The following is a 22,539-nucleotide window of genomic DNA, read 5'->3' as shown; positions in this document are numbered from 1 at the left end:
CTGCCAGCCACGTCTCACAGGCTGCTCTCTGGATTAACATGCAGGGACACTGCCGGACCAGATGTGCGACTGCTTCGGTGATTAGCTAAGCAATACTTATAAGAAGCTTTGAAGATGTGACATCCCTACAGAACTGTGAGGCAGAAGCTGCCCCATGCAAAAAAYGGCAGGACTGCTGTGCTGGTGCGGTTGTACTAGCAGAGCAGGAGAAGCAGCTCGTGCTGCACAGCGAACACGTTCATATTTCTGCTGCATTCACAGAAATTGAGAGTGCACTTTGGATTCCAGTGCATTTAACAGACTTCCCTTGGCCTTTGACTGATACACTGGAATCTATGGTATAGCTCCCTTATCTTATAACATCTTTCACGCATTAAAAAACTCAAATCTCTGCAATTCTTTCAAGAAAATTTATTTTACTACAAGAATAGTCCAGGACAGAACACCAACCAGATATAAAGGGCAAAAAAAAAAAAAATCAAATTTTGAATAATTTAGAGACAAGCCTCAAATATCAAGTAATCACTTTGCTGATTACTGTCTCACAACACAGTGAARACATGCCAATCTTCCTACCGCTACTGGTGCTGCACTGTAACTCAGCATTCCCGCGGGGCAGCACGGGCTCCATGGTAGCGCAGAGGTTGCGCAGGAAACGTGCTTCCTTCCATTGTTTTATTGCTATCTCATCTCACCGATAACACAGCTTCCAGTCAAGTCAATTCACCTCTAAGTTTGGCACAGACGAAATCAGCCCACCCCTCGCCCCACTGCTGTATATCCTGGTAGATTCTGTTCATTTCAGAAAGGAAAAAATAACAAAGCATCTATTAGGCTATTAGAAAATAAATATTTCTTACGCAGGAAATACACTGACCCCTACAATTACAAAAGATTATTAATAATCATTTACTTGCAACATTAATTGCATGATTCATAGTCCCTGAAATTGGTCTCTCTCTCTTTTTTAAGTTATTATACACAGGGGTCTGAGGCCTTCAGGCACACTGAGCTGGTTCTTACTTCAAAAGACGAACCATCAGAATCCAACTGATATCAGCAGAATTGGCCTGCACAACAAATTAGGGGAATTTGCCTTTTCCTGGAGATGTTTGTGTCTTTTGGCTATAGACGTTATCACAGCTTGGCYGCAAGCAAACTTTCGGCATTATACAAATCAAACCAAACAGGTATTTTATATGGCAAGAGTATTTACACAGCAAAAGTTTTCTGAAATCGCTTTCTCACAACATAGCATGCACTCCAGAAAGTTTTATCATTTCAGTAAGAACAAACTTGTATTTTTTTTTTTCTACGCCCTTCCAATGTTGATGCAGAAGACAAAATCTGCAAGCCTCATCCCCACAGACCTACTGTTCCAGGCTGTATTCATCATTGCCACAAAACTATGCAGCTCAGCATGTTCAGAGCAAGCCTGGAGAATCCTGAATGCAATCAAGACCAAAYGTATTTGATACTGAAACAGGGAACTGGAAACAATGAGAAGTTTGGTATATTCACATGGGACTGACTGTCAAGATAAAAAAAAAGTAACCAGGTACAAATTACTGAAATTTCTGGGGTACARGTGCAGTAGAGTGGTTGAGCCCCAAGTTCTTGACCAGCATCTGTTGCACAAATTACAGTCCAATTTTGTATCAACTATCTAACAGAATCAAAAGTAAAACTTCAGCAAAGTCTTGCARCTAATGCTTAAAAGTGTCTTATCTGAAATAATTGTGAATGGACTGGAGAGTTTTTGTTAGTTTTTAATTACGTGGCTTATTCACTATCAGGTTAAACCCCTGCTGTRTTTTCAAGCTGCACTTTCATGCCACCGTTTGAGTGACAGCTCTGCTGTCAGGCTGGAGGTTGATCAGGGAATTGCTTGCTTGGGCCAGTTCTGCAATGGAGACCCGTCCTCTCTGTTTGATAAACCGAGCCACTGCAGCCATCTCCTCTGGAGTGATATAGATGAACTTTCCTCTGTCATCAATCACACCTACAAGGGGGAAAGAAAGGACTTAGGAGTCAGCACTTTGGCTCTTCTCAAATCCCAACAGACATTAGTCACTTTATAGCCGCTTCTTCCGGAGGGAGCGTTTAAATTGATGAGGTTGCATTTCATATCTAGGGCAGGCAGAACAACATGCTAGCAGTCAGGCTTTTAYTTCCATCTTTACTGTCAGGTTTTTGCATAGGGCTGGGACAATACCTGAGTGCTTTGGTAAGACTAGCTTTGTTCAGAAAAGAGCAAAGTAATGGATTTTTTTTTCATTGTGCATAGCTAGTCTGGGAGTATCACACCAGCTACTTCAAATATATAGYTCTGGTATTAAAATTCTGTTGAGTAAAGGCAGAGAGGCAGGAGGGCCCAGAAAATTATCTGGAGCCCCTGTGGAGCCTAGCTCAGTCATTCCAAGTTATCCTCTGGAAGGCAATGAAGCTCCAATTCCRAATTGCAGTCGCTCCATCAACAGTGTGAATAGCCCTCTCTGTTCCTAACACGTTACAAGATCAAATGCAAGAGGGCAGAGCGCCCCGTTGGCATGCCTTTAAGGCCACAACCACAGCCCGGACAGTACACCTCCTCATGTTCTGATTCAGACCACTTTTAGGTCATTCAAATGGGTATCCAAATGTACCCACCAGGACACTGCGGTCATGGCTGGGAAACAACTTCCAGGTCTGTAAATATGTTTGCAGTGGCACCTTCCCCTACTTCATCCTCAGAAAGCAATGATTTCCCAGCAATAAAACACACAGGCTTGTTCAGGCAGGAATGTATCCATGCGCTCTGACTCTGTTTACTTTCCAGCTTTGATTGCGTAGGGTACACGGCTACAAAAAGGCACTTCACTTATTACAGGTCTCAGTTTTGGACTGCTCTGGGATGTCTGCTTGCCCCACAGCATGCCATGCCCTGGTACTGGCTTTAGACAGAACATCTTTAAAGCAGACTTGCAAACTACCCAAAACGACCATGTGAACTTTTTCAAGTTAGCATTTGGGAGGACATCATTTGCAGCTCATTGCTCAGCAACATCTAAAGCAGGGCTTAAACCACATGCAAGGCTTATGCTGGTCCCTGCACTGTTGCGGACATTCAGCCCAAAACTTTGTCTAATGCATCACAGGAGCARCCACATACATAATAGTGGCATTAAACAGAAGGTTTTCACAACAGCTGAAGCAGGGATAATTAATACACCTATTGATCATGTCCTGCTGGGATCCTCTACTGTTTRAAATAGAAATTACACCGACAGTCTCCCCTTACAATAGTTAAGATGTTTTCTGTACCACCTATCCACCCGCTAAAACAAAGTCTCCCAGTGTTTCGGCTGTCACCTGTTAAAGTGCCATCTGCCATCAAGTCCTGGATTCTGTTAATTGCATCCTGTTCAGAGGGAAAAAAGGAACAACAAACTGATCAAGAAGGAGGATAAAAAAAATTCACGTGTTCAGACATGCTAGAGATGGAAGTTCACATTTAATGTGTCAGTGATAAATATTACAGTGAAGAATACACATCAGCATTTCCACACAGATGGATCCAGTTAAGTTCTTTGTCAGAAATAGTTTGGGCTTAAGAGAACGAGGCAAGCTTCTGCAATTTCCCTACCCACAAAAGAGACTTATCTGGAAGTTATTGCTGTTACAAAACTATTTCATGGAAAGGAGGTTATACRTATCTTCACAGGAAAAGGCTGTACTATGCCAACGCAACAAACTAGTTCCAYAAAGTCTTCTGATGACTTCTCCAAGAACCTGGCTAAATTGAGTATATTCCAAAGCTTTTGGGTTTTTCTTCTCCCCCTCCCCTTCCCCCCCAGTTAAGGTGTCCTCTATCACTCCAAAGTTGAATTTATGCCTGGGTTAACTCTACRGTCACACCAAGCATGCAGTTCCACTACAGTTTAAGCTGGTATCTAAGCCTCGGTTGTTGCAGTCCTGCCTATCTCCCTTATTTGCACTCATGTGACTGCAAAAGCAAGCTATAGCTTCAATTTCTACTGCATCAACTCTCTAAACTGGCTCCCCGCACACGTAAAGGAAGTGCCGGTATAAGGCCTAGGCAGAGGGATGGAAGTCTGGACTTACATCAGYGCATGCTGCTGTGAAGATGCACCCCAATATCAGATTAAGTACAGAACAACAAAAATCCACCGGCCACTTAAAAGCATTCCAAATGTGCTCAAATTTAAAACAAACAAAACCACGACTACTCCTCAAACTGCAGAGTCTAAACACAAAATGTGGAGAAAACAGGAAAGAGGACCAAGGAAAAAAAGAGTACAGATATCACATCACGAGCTCACTTTGAGAGGAGAGGCTCTAAATGGTGCTGAGAGGGATAGTATTCTCAAGTAATGCACCAAAAGAAAAAATTTCTTATATATTCTAAGAATAAGCAAGAAATCAAGAGCAACAGGGAATAGCCTGGCAGATTTGGGACAAAACACTTCATATCTTACTGCAAACAAAAACACTGTCCAGTTATCCAGCCAGCATTTGAGTTCGCTTCTAGCTCTACTCTTGATTCCCAAGTACCCTGACCTGCCCTTTTACTAGATCTGCAAACACTGTTAGATCCATTAGCCAACAAGTATCCGGGCAAGAGTCAGAGTAAGCACGATCCACTGTAATAACCTTGTAGGGCAGCGAACTTTTACTGTCTCTGTGCTTCTCTGACGAATGGCCGCATTTTTAGGGCTGACTTTGCTGAACTTCACCAAAATCCAAACATTTTCTGCAGGGATCAGAAACCTGCTTGGAAACTACCCTGTTTATCTACTTTCTCTCAAAACTAAAAACTTCCAAACTCATCACTTGTACATGCACCCCAAAGCATAGTGCTTACCTGTGTTCTTAAACCCAAATGAGAAGCCAAGTCCTCCAGCTGAATTACTTTTGCTTTCTATGGAAACAAAGAAGAGTTAAATGTAGCTGAATAGGGGGTTGATTTTTTTTTTCTGTTTCATCAAATAAAAAAAATGCATTTAACTGGAAAAAGCAGCGCTTTTCATTCTAACTTACTTTTCCTAGAAAATGCTTTTCTTTGGCGAAAACAAAACAAAGAAACAAATCCTAACTTACATTACTTAAACCAGTCTGCTCTGTGTAAAGACTGAATGTGCTGGCCCACTTAAGGGAGGACTGAAATATAGTTGCCCATGTTTGTCCTGAACCACTTCTTACTTTATGAGGACAGGAAGGGCACAGGCATATTAAACAGCCATGGTGCTGTTCTTCCTGCCACCTGAATTTCTCCATGTTACCTCTAATTTCCAGTATGCTTTAGCAGGATCCCTTTTTGTGTGAGAGATGTTGCAAAATACCTTTAAAAACAATCATTGGTGTACATCAGTGCACACATAATGCAGCCAATCTTTTCTGCAGCTTTCAGCGTTTTAGTCTGTTTTGCTAATGTCATGTGTATTAATGCCATAATAATCTTTCCAGGCAGGTGAATCTCTTATTAAAATTGTCAATGCGGGAAATGCACAGTTAGCACACTTCTGCATGGGCAGTGCGATGATCTTGGAGGACAGTAGCGGAAGTAGGAACTCCAAATTTTCATTTTGCCTTTAAAAGAGACTCTTGCTGCAGCCTTACTCAGCCAGGGCACAGTTACCACTGCTCACATCTGGTTTTAGGCTTCTCTGTGACTCCGCAGCATTACAGAGAAAACAGCTGGTGCRCTGGACTGGAGCTACTTGGTTCCTGTTTTCTTATCTGCAAAAGTTTTAGAAACTCATCCTTTTCGATAACGTGAAAGCATACACTGTTTTTTGCAACGAATTTGGAAAATATAAAACTGCTGAAATGCATTTAGTTTATTTTCCAGACTATATTACTAGGAGTTGCGTGTTTACAGCCACATGAGTTACATTTATGTTAATGGGTTTAATAATTCCAAGTGATAAATACATTCATTTCTGATCTTGAGAACACACTGAAAGGACACTGAAGAACTAAAGAGAGACTGAAATAGATGAGCTCTTTTTCATTAATAAAACGAGAAGAGAAAGCAAAAAGCCACACACAGACTTAGTAGTTGTGAAGTTCGATACAGCCAAGCTAGAGAACTGAATACCATGGACTGAACATACGGAATTGGAACCAGTCCATGGAATTCAGTTCTCAGAGCTGGGAACTGCCAAGATTCGTCACATCTTCTTTTAGAAGGATGGGGGTGCAAAACCACATTAAACAAGAAAAACAGGATTTAAACCTTCACTTAAAAGTATTCACCCTCAATGACCAAATCTACTAGAAGCTTTCTAAGATAGATCCTGCTGTGGAAAGAACCCAGAGGGTGGGGTGGAATCAGAATCCACTCTCTACACACACACTCTGAAATGCAATAATCACATTGCGAGATCCTTAGTGAAACACTTCACCACACTCTTCACGTTTTTTGAGAGAGGCTTAGCTTTCGTAGGGCAATATACAGGCACCYATATTTTATGAAATTCATGTAATTTTAGGTAAGAGTCATTTTTCTTGGAGAAAAACAGGAAGGGGTAAAGCCTCTGGGTTCTTTCCTATTCCCTTTTCACTATATTTGAAAGGAGTTCTCTATTTTAATTCACTGGCTCTAATTCAGAAGTGCTCAGTGATATGAACRCTGTTAAGCCAGGTAAAAACAGTTTTACGGACAAAGTGCAAGTTCGTATTTCTCTGGGCCAACAGAGCCAGCACTCCACAGCAAAGGAGCCGCTCAGCCACTCTTTAACCGCTGCCCACTTCATTTTCTTTTGAAGCGCTGGCAGCGCCCAGAGCGCTGGTTTGTAAGGTGTGCCACGGGCAGCTACAGCATCGCTGAAACAATAAAGGTCGGTTGTTCTGCTCTTCTGAGAACGGAGCCGTCAGTCTGCAACTTCGGGACTGGCGACTGYAAAAAGCAAACACACAGGACAGCTACTGCAGCAGAAATGCCACAGACTAAGGTACGAAGTGGTGACATCGTAACAGAGGAGCTGAACTCATCTAGGGCTACTACGAAGCCCTCAAAGGAAGGGAGATGCTCAGCTTCCACAACAGCAGAATTGGGGGCTTCAGCTCTTTTGGTGCCTTTGAAAAACATCCCATTTAAAACAATCCTGCAAGCCAGAGCTGGAAAAAAGTGACTGCAATTCATTTCAAACACCCCTAAGAATGAAGTATGAGTTGAGGTATCTCTGGTCAGGAATACCAGTAAAATAGATTATTGAACAGAACAGCTGAATTAGATTTTATTTTTTAAGTAGCAATTGCTCTTTTAATTTATAAATCTTTCAGACAGCTACTAGCAGCTTAGCACTGCTTCTAGATATAGGTCAACTGTTTCTGTGAATAGGACAGAAGATGAGGGCAATACACAGTCTATATATTAAGTATACTTTCAAGATTAAAAAACCTAATAGAATTTGTAAAAGAAAGCAATGCCCCAGTTCTGCAACTTATCTCTACGTGGCAAATCAGGTGCTAAAGCGCTTTCTGAATTAGGTTCTTCAGCCCATGCTTAACTTCTCTGACGTCAAGTAAAAGTGACTAATATAAAACTATACATGTGTTCAAACACTGAACTGAGACTTCTGTGACTAATCTGTTCCATCCAACATAACCACCAGAGCAACGTGCAGAACCAGACCCCGTAGCGTTATCCCTAAGAAATCCTCCTGATTTTAGCAGAAGATCACCAGGGACATGGAAATATCCTATTGTTCTACCTACTGCTATCCCACAGCAGCTTGTTTAATTTAATAAACYCCACACACACCTTCTTTAGTCTTTGGTAGTATCCTAAAAGCCTTAGATGGGAACCTATGACTGGGATCATACCACACCATGCAGACCATGCAGTTAGTAACTGAAACAGAGGATGCACTTATATATGGCCATTTCAAAACCCCCCTCTCAGGCAAATCTCAGGAAAAGAAATCTTTTTCAAAGAGATCTCTTTCAAAGAAATCTCTCTGGCTTCTCTGGAAGACAGTACACTGCACAGCTCCAAAATGACATCTACCATCTGATGGTTTATCTTCACACAAGGGTTTTATTTCGACTCTTTAAACGGGTGTTACCCATAGGTATTCCAATCTGTTCTCAGCTGTCTAATCCACGTTTGGTGGTGCTCTGATCTGAGCTAACTGGCTCATGTCGGGGACTTGGTTAGTGAACAGGTGCTATTTTCATTTAAGCTGCAGCAATGAAGATATGCACCAACTCCTTGAGTGCTGCTAGCCTACGCGTTTCCAAATTACCTCTAGGSATCGTGTATGATCAAGAAGTACCCAAGAGACGCAAACATAACTCACTGTGGCAGAGCRGCAATAAGGTAACACCACCAGAAGTCCCAGYGACACAGGAGGCAGAGAGCAGCACAGCAAAAGATGCTTTTAGTGTAGCTTTGCAGTGCCTCGGGATAGATCAAGCTGGGTTTCGGCCCTGGGTGGCAGCCCCTCAAGTTGACTCCTTGGGGAGATTTACCCAYGAGACAAATCTGTTTATTACTCCTTTTCTGCTGGGGTAATAGACATCCAAAAAAATCCAGAATCCTACACTCTGGGCCAAACAAAGCAATAAGGAGGTCGCTAGGTACATAAGAGATGTGCTTACTAATGAAATCTTCCACACATGCGCAATACATTGACAGACAGAGTCTGGTCTCCCATAGAGGTGGAAAATGATTAATTAGGACCAAAGTTAGTTAAGTTAGGCTAAGAAAAATGCATTTGAACTTTGACACATCAATAGTGGAAGAAGAAACATTTGCCCTTACAGTTCAAAAGTGCAAATAATCACAAACACGCTACAATTTTTAAATAACCCTCCATACAATACCACGAAAGAAAGACTAACACATTCTGTTAAAGACAAATGATCTTTTCTGTAAACACCCCTTCTAAACATTAAGAAAACACTGTAAATTGCAAGGAGAAAAGCAAGAAAAGAAATCATGCAAAAAGCTTGATTGACCCTTACAAGGCCAGTGTTTCAAACTAACACAAACGCATCCTGCGGAGTAGGTCACATGCAGGTACAGCAATTCTCATTCATGCTGGGCTGAGACGCAGAGATTTTTTTTCTTTAAATCAGTAGTTGATGTTCACAAGCAAAAAAGCCTGAAGGTCTCCAACCCCAACAATCAACAGCAAACATTTCCATTCATAAATTTTAAGTGTGATTCACCAGGCACAGAGTTTATACATGTCTACCCTTAGGGAAGAGGGTAAAAGGCTACAATCCCACTACCCCAGAAAGCCAAGACAGTTGTAATTAGAAACCATTTTAACAATGATGGACATGTTCATGCATGGTTAAGTAACTAATGTAGACTTTACTTAAGGTATCCCTTTTGTTACTTGCTGGACATTTAAGCAATCTAAAAAGGAAGTAAAGTTTTCCCTTCTTTCTGCAACTCTGCTCTTTGGCAAAGATATTTTACATAATATAATAAGTATAGAAGGAGGAGAAAAAGACCAACAGTCGCTTACCTTGACATATTCAAGAAATTCCATTAGAAAGCTACGAGACTGGATACAGCAAGGAAAACAATTATTATTTTAAATTAATAAACATTAAATGCATCACCAATTTTCTGAGTAAAAAGATTATAAAAATATGTTTAACTTGCATACAAAATGTTTAGCTTGCAATCCTAAGTTTTACACACACACGGGGAGATTTCGAACTGAAAAGAACCTTAGATTTAATCTTAACTAAGATTTGTGCTAGGTATTTTCTAAGACAGGGTTTGGCTCAAGCACCATTGGTATTTAAAATGTCTTCTGAAAGCAAATACTTCAGTCTTATTCTTCACATCATATATAACCTGAAATAACTAAATCTAGGTGAGTTTGTGCACTGGGCGTTAAGTTACATGCACTGAGGACATTTTTGTACAGAGACAAAATACAGAGCAATTCAGGAGACAGCTCATGCAGATGGTCAAGTGCAGCACACAGCTGCACAGCACATGTGGAAGCTCAAGCCATTTTCAAAGCTATGCACCTGAAATCAGGCATTTTAATAAAAGTGGCTCAGTTTTCAAAGGCAATGCAAACAATGTGCACTGAAGTTAACAGGAGATCAAGTTACTCTGCAACCCTGRAAATCAATCAGCCTTAATTAACTGCTTAACTTTGGATTCAGGCCCTTAACTTCATGCACAAAKTTGAGCACACTAGCCTCAACAACACATGGCAGAGCAAGCTATTGTAACAGGATACCAAAATGTTCCAGTACATTATCTAGCACAAAGCAAAAGGGTGGCTTGCCATTTTTGCAAGGTTCGTGTCCCAAAATAACTATGTACCTGTGGTTGTTTTTTGAAGAACACTTTCCARACACGTACTATTAAAGATCTAACCTCACCCCCAACCAAGAGATCTTTTGATACTCTCGTGAGTGAGGAATGACCTTCTCTGTTCCCATATATAAAAAGATTCATTTCTCCTTGACAGGWAACTAAAGGAATACAGCCAATGAAAACATGCTAGCTTTAAAGTGAATCTAAAATGGATCAATTTAATTTTTTAGCTATAATCTGATCCTCTAACAGTATCTATAGTGTTTAATTGGACATACTTCRTTTACAAAAAGGTGGAAGAGTATCTTTTCACCATGCTTTCCTGTTTTAAGACTTTGTTGCTAGTAGATTTTGGACAGGAAAGGTATAGGATAGGGACACATTTYTGAAGGATCTTTCAATAGAAACTAGGCATTTAATTGTTCCTTACATCTCCGAAAATTTCCCATCACAAGACACGAGTTCTCTTGGTGTTAACCCTGGCATGATGGAGGGAGTGTGTTAGTGGGAAGGAGAACGTGGTGAGAACTTGTGACCGAGGCCAAGGTATGCTGACTAATTACAAGGCCCTCAGCCATTCTCAGTCACACTAAGGACAAATCCACTCAATTCAAAAGGGTCACATCGGCACAGGAGGAAGAGGAGTGAATGCACACATGTGACCCTGAAAAAAAATACACAGAATGAAACAGAGTTGTGGACAGCTCAAACTTGGCGGCTGCAACCCAAGAGCCATTTCAGCACCGATAGCAATTGGAGTCTAACAAGTTTTCTCTTCAGCATACTGTGAACGAGAACACTGCCTCCCACAACAGCAGAACTTATTCGAGTTTGCTGTGCTATTACGTCAAGYATCACATTTCAAGTACCACCCCAAGCAACATGTTTGCAGGCAGCCACAGGAAGGGCACGCTAGCACATTATTGCAGCGTTTAAAATATCAACCAGAGCAATCATTTGCAACACAAAACATATAGTTTTCTAACATATAACCCACAGCACTTAGGTTGTGTCCTGTGATTTCTCTTAACAGAAAACTTTTAAGACTAGCTCTATTTCAGTTTGATTTTTCATTTGATTTCACTTTGATTTTTCATTTGATTTCACAGCATCTCTGTTTCTGTAGAAAACAGAACCAAAACCAAACAATCCCCCAAACGTATGGGGGCACCAAACTCTGAATTTAGCCCTGCTTTCATCTAGTATTATCTGACCTGCTAACATGCTGCATAGCGATGGTGCAGAGCTGCCAACAGTAGAAGAGTATCTGATTCTTAGGATTGGTTTTATCTCAGTCCTCCCATGAAGGGCAGAGAGAGCTGATTTCCGGTGATATGCATTTGCCTTAGCCCTCTAAACCAACTAGTAGATTCTGGAACGAGGAACTGTAACATTCCCCAGGGAATATTCCGGGTTGATGTGCCATATACACAATTTAGCTTTTAAAACCAAAAGCATTAGCTGACTCCCACTTCAAAGCGCATTTTACATGATACAACACAATAAGGACAATACGAGTTTAACACAGATAAAGGGAACTGCAGTGACAGCCTAACATACCTCTTCCTCTGTCATTGATTCTTCAACTCCTTCCTCTTCAACTACGAAACTCTCCTTCAGCTTCAGGTACTCTTCATACTCTCTCTTCTCCTCTTCTTCCTTTGCCTTCTTTTTTTCCTCTTCCTGGACAGAAAAGATGGCAAGTGGTCAGTGTGCACCTCTCCAAATCAGGTTTAGTTTCGTAAGTTAAGTAGTATCTCCTTTACCTGCAGGCCACTTTTCCATTAGGACAGACTGCAGACAGAGGGTTTTAGAAAACCTTTCTAAGTTCTCACTTGGTTGCCTTATTAATTTCACAAGCTGCTCTGCCTGTGAAATTCTTTTAAGATAGTAACCATCTAACATGGTAACACAAGCCTGCACACAACTCAGTACCCCTAGGCTGCTTCCTAACAGATCTGATAAAGGGGAGAAAAATGCTCTTATATAGCAAGCTGCTTTCTTAATTTGCATGAACATGTTTCTTCAGCAGATCACATGGCAGGAAGTCCCTGCCCCCAACCATACTTTGATGCRACATCCATATTTTTAGTAACTAGCCCTAATTCTGCTCCTGCCATGCACTAGTGCACATTTGGAGCAATCACAAAGAATAGCGGAGTTATACTGGGGTCCATCCATGTGAATGGAGAAGCTGGCTTGTAACAGAGTTTCAAGCAAAACCTCTTTCTAATGACATACAAAAGCAAAGCATGTCTATGTAGAATAGAAGGAACTGTATTAACTGTGTTTTAGTCACATGAGACAAGGTATGACTGTACTAAGATGAAAAAATGAAGTTATCTTGCAGGTTTGACTGCTAGCTAAAACCTACAGGCTCTGCTTTTAGTTATTTGCAATTAAAGAATTTTTAGATATCTACCCAAAAAGAACTTTTAAAGTCTTCAAAAAGAGTTGCAAAAAAATAATTGCAGACCCAGAAAACTCTAAGCCAGACACATTAATACCAGTGAAATGGTAATGCATGCTAAGTGATGCAGAATAGTCATGCATGTTCACACAGCAAAACTGTAATTATAAAGTAATCTCTATCGCACACAAAATCTTAAAGAGATAATTTCAAAGAACAGTTTTGTATTTGAAGCTTCTCAGTTTGCAGCTTTCCATGATTATTATTTTTTTTTGTTTTGCTATTCTTTAAAACACTTTATATATAAATTTAAACAGAATAAAAAGTTTCTTTATACAACAGTTTCTTACTCAGAGAAATTCATGTTTGCACACCATGTGGTACCACCGGATTCTGTTTTGATTTTGACTGGCCTCTGGTTGTGATCACATTGTAAATGCTTGATTAACACTTAGAAAGATGAGTTCTTCAAATTTCAGTGACAGTCTGTACTGCACAGGAATTGATCTCTTAAGTAACAACTGTATTGATTTCTAAAAGCTTACTGTTCTGAATTTTTTCCACTAATACGGTAACTGCTTCCTTAAATGGCTGGAAAGCAAACACTTGTTCCATTAACACAGGAAGAAACAGGAATAGGTTATACATCAAATGTATTGAAAAACGTCCATGTTTAAAAAGACCATGTAAGGCCAAAACCAGTAAGATAACCCCATTATATTATGCCCATAGAGCAAAGAAGTGATGCCCTTCAATAAAAAAATGCAGAGAAAATGTATTTGGTCCCAATTGTATTTAATCAAACTCCTGGAAAGTCATGAGAAAAAACGCTGTGAATGTGCAAGTACAGGAAAAACAAGACTGAAAGGATCCCACTGTATTTGCAAAGTCAAAACCATTTTTAACGGCTATCTCATGAAAAAACTACAGATCTGAGGAAACTCTTGAAAAAAAATGAGATCATTTTCTGGGTCATTCATCACCATAATGATTATTAGCAAAAGCCCAGCTGTAGATTTTTTACTGTAAGTGCTGCAAGAGCCAAGAACAACACAATCATATTTCATTTGGAAGTGACAGCAACTGTTCTTTGCTTATAAGCACATAAAATTTGATCCGGGAAATAAAAGAATAAGGTTCTTTCCCTTAGTTTATTACAGTGGTTGTAATTCAACAGAATTTGAAATGAGAAAAATGACAAAAATCGAAAACTGCTTTGGCAAATAATTTTTAATGATTCTACAAAAAAAATCAAGACGACGGTGGCCCATTTGCAAGTGGGAGTAACAATAACTGAGCAATATTTTCCTGGTTTTGGAAGGTCCAGCAACAACTGAACAAGCCTTGTTACTCTCTCTCTCATCTACCCAAAGAACAGTACCTTCAATTTTATTCAAGTTTGTCAGCATGTTAACATCAGTACTTCCATTTCCAACACAGCACAGAGACACTTCTGCATGTGAGAAAAGTAGAGCACATAGCTCTTGGACACCAGTCCCTCTTTTGCCATCTCCTTTCAAACCAATCTATTTTCCAAATCCTAAATTCTCACGCTGTGGTCAGCAGAGCATTTCTAGGTGGTCTGAGCCACTGCTTTGGTAGTTAAGGCATGTCAGCCCTCAAACCCTCATGTTTCATGTTGGCTGTAGCCTCCTCCAGAATGCTAAATATTTCCAGAAGCTGTTCAACCAACGGACCAAAAATCCCAGCCACTCCCCACACGACTGTCTCGCATGCTTTACAAGCAAAATTCAACTGCAGTTCAAACTACAGAAAAAGGAGGATACAGCCAAACTTTAAATTGGTTCAAAGCAAGGAGAGAGATGACTTTGCACAAATGTACTGGGAGAAGCAACCAGCGACAGCAGTGGAAGCCGGGCAGGTGGAACCCTAGTGAAGTCCGACTGTCTGTTAACACAGTTATTTTCAGTAATTTTTTTCTCCCCCCCCACAATCACACTAACGTTCTTCTTTCATATGCCCAAGACCTACAGCAATTGCATGGAAGGTGCTCGGTCAAATTTAGCCAGGATGCATTTCCACAAAAAACCCACCTGCCTGTGTATAACCTACACATGGAGACACTGAGCTCCAGCTCAGGACTCTGGGGTCCACTAATTAAACAGAGTCCAGTACTTGCTTTGTATGTGCCATACAGGCTGCACTCAGCTTCAATCTGCATTGAAAACAAAAAAACCCAACTTCACTGATGGGGTTTCTTTGCCCCTCCCCATTCTAATCTCATATTAACTGCCGTGGAGTTAAGCGGCAAAGCCTGTGTGCTCGGAGGAGAGATAACAGCTGAGCCACCTCCCCTAAAGGATGGGTGGGGACGAGGGGAAATCCCAGCACCATGGAAATTTGGTAACTGCTGCTGCTCACCTTCAGCTGCTTGGGTTTTTTTTTTTTTTTGAAGCAGGTTCGCTCTTCTCCTCACCCACCTAAATGTTACCCAAACTGGGGGCTTGTCACAGTGCGAAGACTCCTTTTTGATCGCTTTCCTATACAGCACGTGAAGAACAGAAACTCTCCCACTCTGATCTAGTCTTTATTGAAAAAGGTCATAAACTCAAGCTTCCTCAAAAGAGAAGACAAGTTTTTCCTCCTCTCTCCAGCCAAATGCCCACATTATCACTCGGATCATCTCGATCTCCACCTGCTTGCTATAAATCTCACATGACATTTTGGTAGGCAGAGACCCAAGAGCTTCCAGAGCTCTATGCAGTCTGCAGATCTCCAGCACCACGGGACACACTTTTCAACACTTTTCCCTCTCCCCATGCTGGATCTGCTCAGCTCTGGCTTCCCAGTCCTTCCCACTGCTCTCCAGGCTCCCTCCATTCTTAATGCTTACCGAGAGCCTGGATTTGCCATTGGGCTCCTTTCAGATCATTACTTTCTGTTCGCCTTTGATCTTGATCACAACGATTATTTCCATGGTATCAAAAACACTAATTGTGCCAACCGCACAAAAGCCTGATCTTTTACCAGCTTAAACACAGAGTGACTTTAAAACTCTTTTGGATTCATAGCTGGAAGCAGACCCTGAGTCTCGGGACCTCCTCTTGGGACCAAAGAGCCTCCTGGAGTCTCGGGATGCTGCATAACTAACTGCAATTTTCTGGCTGGTTGTCGTACTACAGCTTCCGAAGGTTTAATCATACAGCAAAGGGCCAGGGTAACCGGGGACACTGCCCAGCACAAAAATATTGAACGTCAGCTTCTAGCTTTCAGTTCAGTAACCCATTTAAGGTGGCACAGAGACTAAGCGATATTGGCCCATACAATAAGCAGCTTTTCTGAGAGCGTTGCCTAAAAGCAGCTTTCGCCGAGAATGGAAACTGCTAGTTGTGAGCTGTGCCATCTTTCCTCCAAATCAGATAAAGGACCAACGTGCTGACAAACAAATCATTTCTAGGCAGCTTATTCCACCGCTTAGTGGAAGAGATCTCATTGCTGGTGAGGAATGTAGAGCAAGCAGTGGGCTCTCTTCAGCCTCTGTCTGCTGTCAGCTGTTCTTGTTTGTGGCTCCGATTCCTTCATGTGCAGAATGAGGAGAAGAATATCGGCTCCTCTGCCAAATGCTTTGAGGTTCACAGACCAAAGAACCCCCCCCCCTTCCCCCATATAATGTCCAGTTTTTGGTCTGATAGTGCAGTTTTGCAGGAAGTGGAAATGGACTTAACCTTGAGTACAAGCAAACAATTTGGCATAGAGCAGACTGAACTCTAGGTTTTTCTCATTGTTCAGACTGAAAAAGGAAAACACCTTTAGAAAGACAAAAAACCAAAAACCAAAAGCAGTGTTTCCTACAAGTCCTCATCCCCTCAAGAAGAGTGTAGAAAGTTTTCTGCAGGCTTTTCAAGCAAGTTGTAATTCTTTAGAAGAAATTAACTTTCAGGAAAGTGTACGTGCTTGAAAACTGATGCTTAAACTGAAACCACGTAGTAATCTTCATCAGCCTCCGAAAGTGCACTGTTTATGCATGAACAGTGGATATAAACGCAAAGCCAGTTAATGAAAGGGGCTGCTGAGAAGCACACAAACCTCAATGTCCACACAACACTACACAAAATAACCCAACAGTCAACATTTTTAAATTGGGTGCCTATTCTTACATGATTAAATAGCAAATCAAAGAGCCAAAATTTAAGGGTCCTGGTCCTCAAAAGCATCACGCTTGGGATCACTAGCAGATTCTCCACTTCTATAGCTTTGAAGAAGCTAACTATTTTTTATTTAGGTGCTTAAATACAAAGCGGAAAGCCTAAATTTAGTTTCCTGAGTTTGGAAACTTTGGGTACAACTGTGCTTGAGAAAAAAAGAGATCTTATTTTTATATATCAGCAAACAAATGCCCGTTTCCACTCCTGCAGCAGTCTCCTTTTACTTCCTAAGGGTGAAAAGTTTGCTCGCTGGAAGATTGGTAGTTTTTCCTATGATATCAAGCTATGTTTCGAGAATAGCTCACACTGGAATGGATTTGCAGGTAACAGGCCCTGTTTGATGCTGCCTTTTAGTACAGAAGAGCGAGATCACTGTGAGACCTGCATCAGCATAACTAGAAGCTGTTTCCTTAGCACAGCAAAGCTGGGCTGAGGGAGTAAAAGTCTACAAAAATCCCTGTGTGCAGGAAAAAAGCTCTTTTGTGAGCAATCTGCAAGGTTTTGTATAAAGACACTGTTTTGCAACATCAGAGGAAGTTCGCTCTCATTGATAAGGTGTCGGTTGGTAAACCATCTCACCACCAAAAAACTCCAAGAGTGAAAGGGAAATCCCCGGGGTAAAGCAGAGCTGAAGCAAATGCCAATTATAAAGGAGCTTCCTCACATATATAGCCAATCAGGTCATCAGAACACTGGAAAGGAAACTTGATTTTAAAAATATATTATCTGGTTTGCAACACTGGAGCCAAGGGGCAACCACATCTTATTTATATGTGCATATAAATATGCTTAAATAGAAGCAAGGGGTTATTTTTCTCAAGAATATGCAAGATTTTAGCCCTCATAAGTCCCTTGAAGGTACGGTTCCCATTTACAGTTCAGCACTATGTAATGCTGCGTAGAGTTTCCCCCAAATAATTGGAAAGATATATCTGTTTACCTCTAAAAAAAAGTGGGTTTTCATCTGACTTAAGGATTCATTGTTTCCACCAGACTCCATGTCTCTCAAACTGCTAGAGCTGGAGGGGCGGGGAGAGGGGTTAATATTCACAGTGACTTTATCAAAGATCAGCGCCGAGGGATTTCTACAAGATCTGCAAGCTGCAACACGGTTTTCTATCTCCTTGAACCTACTTGGGCTTTCTTTATCATCTGACAAACTTTTAGATAGTATTTAATGGCGCTGGAATCTTCCGACCTTGTTGACTGGGATTCAGCTATTAGTTTAAGGGTGTAGCTAATAGGCTGAAAATCTCCTTTACACAAAGGAAATCTCAATGTTCACAGAAGCTAAGACATTTTTGGTAGCACTTCTTTAGCAAGATTAAAAAAGATTCTAACTGTAATTAAGCTAACGAAGTTGGTTGCACAGGTAACTTGTTGTGACTAGCTGCTCATCACTAAGTTCCCTGGCAATTAAATTAAATCTATTTGCAATTAAGTTAAACTTAGCCACTAAATTCACGTGAAAAACAGCTGGCTCACATCTTTGAATGTGCAGCAAGTGAAACAATGAACAACTTATGCACATAAGATTCACTTTTCCCAGAGGCAGTAAACCTTCCTCACTGGTCCTAGCACCTTTCTTGAACTTCAGGAGAACAAAGAAATAAAAACTATGAACAGACTGGCCACTGTCACTAGAGCTGCACAAATAATTTGATATATTGGAAAAGAAGGGAAAAATGAAGTCAACTGACAACAAAAACTTTTCTCAGAAAACCTTCAGTAACAAACTCCGAATTTCTTGTGCTTTGTGGGATTATATAAACTACAGAAGTGCCCGTAACCAAACTGCTTCCAAAAATGCCCTCTGTTTTTAAACTCATGACTAATCAGTCACTACTTGAACAGCATTTCACAACTTTGCCTTTCCATCTTCTACCATATATAGGAGGATAGTATGTGTGCAGTCCACAAGGGCTCGCTCCAGACACAAACGTTACTGGTGTAAATGAATAATCCTTTCTCTAGAGGAACACACAAATGGCATCCTTTATCCTACGCATTCTGTAAAAACCAGCATAATTATTTTAGGCCCACATGGGAGATAAAGGATCAGGGAGGCAATATCTTTTACATTGTACAATGGGTTTGTAAGAAGATTTGGAAGGTAACATGTTGTAAGCACAACCTGTCGTTGTGATCACATGTACAGTAATCGAGTATCTATTCATCCAATTCGTTTCCCTTCCTCTTACCCAGCCAAGACTAAAGCATTAAAGTCTTGTTATTACAACGCTCCCTGTAAATACCGATTTCTCTGCTGACTGAAGCAGGAACTCTGAACAACACAGCCTAAACACGCAGATGCCTTGAATCGATCTGTTTCCTGTTAAAGACTCATATGAAGACAGAGACAAAAAAATTACTGAACACAGTTGAACATTAAACGTCAGACATTTTTACTTTGATCCACACTCAAGATGTTTAGCAGCTAGCGAATTACCAACCTGTTTCAGACCTAGCGAAAAAAAGATAAATAAAAGACATACACATACACACACACACACATATATAACAATCAAACTTTTTCCACTGAGTAGCAGAATAATATTCATGATGTAGCCCAGTGGGTTGGCTTGCTGCCCTAATTAAGACTACCAAGGGAAGAAAAAAGAAGTAGTGCTGTAACCTGAAGTACCTGAGAAAGTTATTGCCTGCAGTGAACAGCGAGCTAGATTTAGTCATCTGAGCACTTTTCAAAATTCCAGCAAGTACTTCTTTGCATTGTTAGGCATTGTTATTCAAAGGAAAAAAAAAAATCAAAGCTTTAATTTATACTGCTCATTTTTACTAAGCCTTGCAAAATAGTGGTGGAAGTGTCCCAGTGCAGTCTTTACTAGAAACACCGAAAATTAAAATAAAAACAAATGAGATTTTCCTGAGTCAAGCAAAATAAATGAGCCTAAATTGAGCAGAAATTGCTAAGTCTGCTTTACTTTTTTTTCCCCTTTCAAATGTAGCAATTTCTGTATGAAAAGATCTCTGGTTAAAATTGCACCTCTATTTTCTACTCAGTTCTTCAACCATGCCCGACTGATCCAGATTAGGCAGATGTACTGTTACACCCCAGGTCATATTCCGTGGTAATCAACAGAGCGACATCTTTGCCGTGGGCTAAAGCTCATTTTGAGCAAGTTGGCTGAGCTCAACTGTTACTTGCCTGGCAATTCACCTGCCTTGCTGGCCACCGTGCTGGAAGGAATTGAAAGTCTGTCGTTAGCCTTCTGCAAGGGAAATGAAGCTTTCACAACGGTACTGTCCAGCCAGCGTGCTCTCCTACTTCCCCTAAAACATTTAAGCCAGTTGGTTCATTTCAACCAGCTTTTGGGGGTTTCCAGGATATTAAATTCCTAAAAGCTTTAAAAAAAAAAAAATGGAAAAAAAAAGGAATCAGGGAGCTGGGTAGAGGCAAAACACTCGGAACAATGCATTGCTGAAAGGAAACCTCCCATCTGAGCTAAGTAATCTGTTATGTTTGGCCTGTAGGATGGACAAGTCCCACAGCAAGCAGGATGGGCAACAGACACGTTCTTCGGAGGCAGCCAGAGCTTGTCTCGCCTCTTGCTGAGCTGGAAGTACGAGGGGGAGAAACTGGAGATATTTAAGAGACCAGGAGAGTGGTCACAGGGATCACAAGGCAGAAGCGGGTGCTATTGCAGCGCGTGGGCAGGGGAAAAGGTGTAAACACAGATCCGTAGGAAATCAGGTCTGATAGTCCCACTTGTATGAAAGAGCTCGTGTAAGCAGAGGAATGGTTGGGACTAGCTGAGTTCAGTTATCCGGTCTCCGGGTTTGGGCTTTGGCTACTACCAGACACTTCTAAATTTGTGCACCTTCCCTAAAAGAGCAGTTCTGGAATAATTAGTCCCCTGAAAATTTCTTCTTAAAGCTGCTTTATAACCCCAAGTCTTGGGCCACATTACAAAGTATCCTGATGTTTTAGTACTGACATTCTCCTCATCCAATTCAATTTCTGAAATTTAGGAGCCTTCTATTGATGAAAAGGGATCAAGAGAGAGCACAGAAGATACATGATTTTTCAGGGAATAACCACTGAGGTAAGCACACATTCTAGAAATTACACAACATCTCACGGATACAATCTGCGGTGTAACGCACGGAAAAACACTCATTAAAAAAATGAGTGGCTTTATCCTGCCTTCATGCCCTCAGCTGAGGAAATAGAAAAAAGACGAGGCATTTTCCCCTTAAAATGTAATCAGTAACACATTCCCATTTATAAAATTTCTGCTTGGAACAAATTAAAATAAATCTGCTCACTACAAACTACAGGCACAAATCTTCATGCATGTTGAAATATCCCAGAAAATTCACACAGAAAGCTGGGGGCCACGCTTCCCTGGGGTGGCAATTATCCGACACAGGATTGTGCAGAACACCTTGGTCCCTGCCTCCAGAAGCACGTTGCAAAGCCACCACACAACCTGCTCAAACCCCAAAGAGAGCGTGAAGCTCATTCCTGCTTCTTAGCCAGTAGCACTCAAGTCCGTAACACACAAAGCAGCTTTGAAAGAACTGCTTGCCTTCCTCACTGAGGAAAGCATTTAAAAGTATTTCAGTCGCACAGTTTCTGTTTTTCTGGGTCACTTCTGCTAATGCACCCTCACACGTAGAGTTTACAAGTCTTTAATTGTAAAGCACACTATAAAGTTTAATTCTAATTATACAATTTTACAGTTTTGCACAACGGTTGCAAATTTTTTTTGGTCCGTTTGGTCCGAAAAAAAAAAAAAAAAAAAGGTTGCAAATGGAGGCTGAGAATTCTCCATCCTTCGAGACAGGCAAACTTGGCTGGACAAGGTCCTGAGCAACCCGCTCTAACCAGACCAGCTTCGAGCGGGACGACAGACCAGACTACTTCCACAGCTCCTTTCCAGCCTATACTGCTCTGTGATTCCGTGACAACCAAATTTTGCCTGCCAGACACCATGCTGGCTGCCCTGAAAATTTCTGCTGCTATTAGGTACAACTCCTTTCTTCACATATCCACCCTTAAATTGGTCCCAGACAAACTAGGGGCCAACTTTAAAGGCTACGTTTGTCAACATATCAAACTGGCCAAATAATTTTTCACTGCACAGCAGTAGCAGACAAGCGACTGGATCCCCGAACAGGAAATTGCTTTCATTTTGCCCTAAACTCTGACTGCAGGTGGTCCTTGCTGCTGCATGTGTGTTTAGACATTTGGAGCAGGAGTTCTTTCACTTCTGCAAAGCACCTGGGTGAACAAAGCTGGGATCTTTAGCTGAAATCACTCAGTATTACTATAATTCAAACTAAACGAAGCAACAAAAACACAAAGAAAAGACGTATACAATGGTAATGAAAGACAAAGGGAGTTTTTCCTCAGCACAGAACTTAAAAAAAAGCAATGTGTAGCAAAAGCAAACTGTAGCAAAAGTTACAAAGACAAATTTGGTTCAAAATTTCCACCTACAAATTACAACTAATCCCACCTGTCGTTCTTCTTCAAGACGTATTCTCTCCTCTTCTTTCCGCCTTTCCTCCTCTCTCTTTGACTCAAGTTTTTTCCGTTCTTCTCGCTCTGCTTCTTCAGCCTAAAAAAAGAAAAAGCAAGCCAAGACTTATTCTTCCTGAATATATACAATTTTTAATTTCATACTGTGATACCGTGG

General features: G+C 41.0%; 1 protein-coding gene across 2 annotated transcripts in view; it reads right to left on the bottom strand.

The window, feature by feature from the left end:
- Window positions 1-391: 391 nt before the first annotated feature.
- Window positions 392-22,539, bottom strand: part of DDRGK1 (DDRGK domain containing 1) — a 42,216-nt gene continuing 20,068 nt past the window's right edge. The window contains exons 4-9 of one of the 2 annotated variants that reach the window (XM_026072706.1): window positions 22,360-22,461; window positions 11,861-11,983; window positions 9,486-9,524; window positions 4,865-4,921; window positions 3,352-3,400; window positions 392-2,002 (exon numbers count right to left, since the gene is read on the bottom strand). In XM_026072706.1, coding sequence (XP_025928491.1) covers window positions 1,830-2,002; window positions 3,352-3,400; window positions 4,865-4,921; window positions 9,486-9,524; window positions 11,861-11,983; window positions 22,360-22,461 — 543 coding nt within the window. In that variant the 3' untranslated portion in view covers window positions 392-1,829. The remainder of the gene's footprint in view (window positions 2,003-3,351; window positions 3,401-4,864; window positions 4,922-9,485; window positions 9,525-11,860; window positions 11,984-22,359; window positions 22,462-22,539) is intronic. The other variant, XM_026072707.1, reaches the window with a different exon arrangement.

This window comes from Apteryx rowi, unplaced genomic scaffold, assembly GCF_003343035.1.
Source record: "Apteryx rowi isolate R43461 unplaced genomic scaffold, aptRow1 scaffold_35, whole genome shotgun sequence".
Classification (NCBI taxonomy): domain Eukaryota; kingdom Metazoa; phylum Chordata; class Aves; order Apterygiformes; family Apterygidae; genus Apteryx; species Apteryx rowi.
The sequence above is the reverse complement of the archived record's forward strand: the minus strand, read 5'-3'. Positions and strand labels throughout refer to the sequence as shown.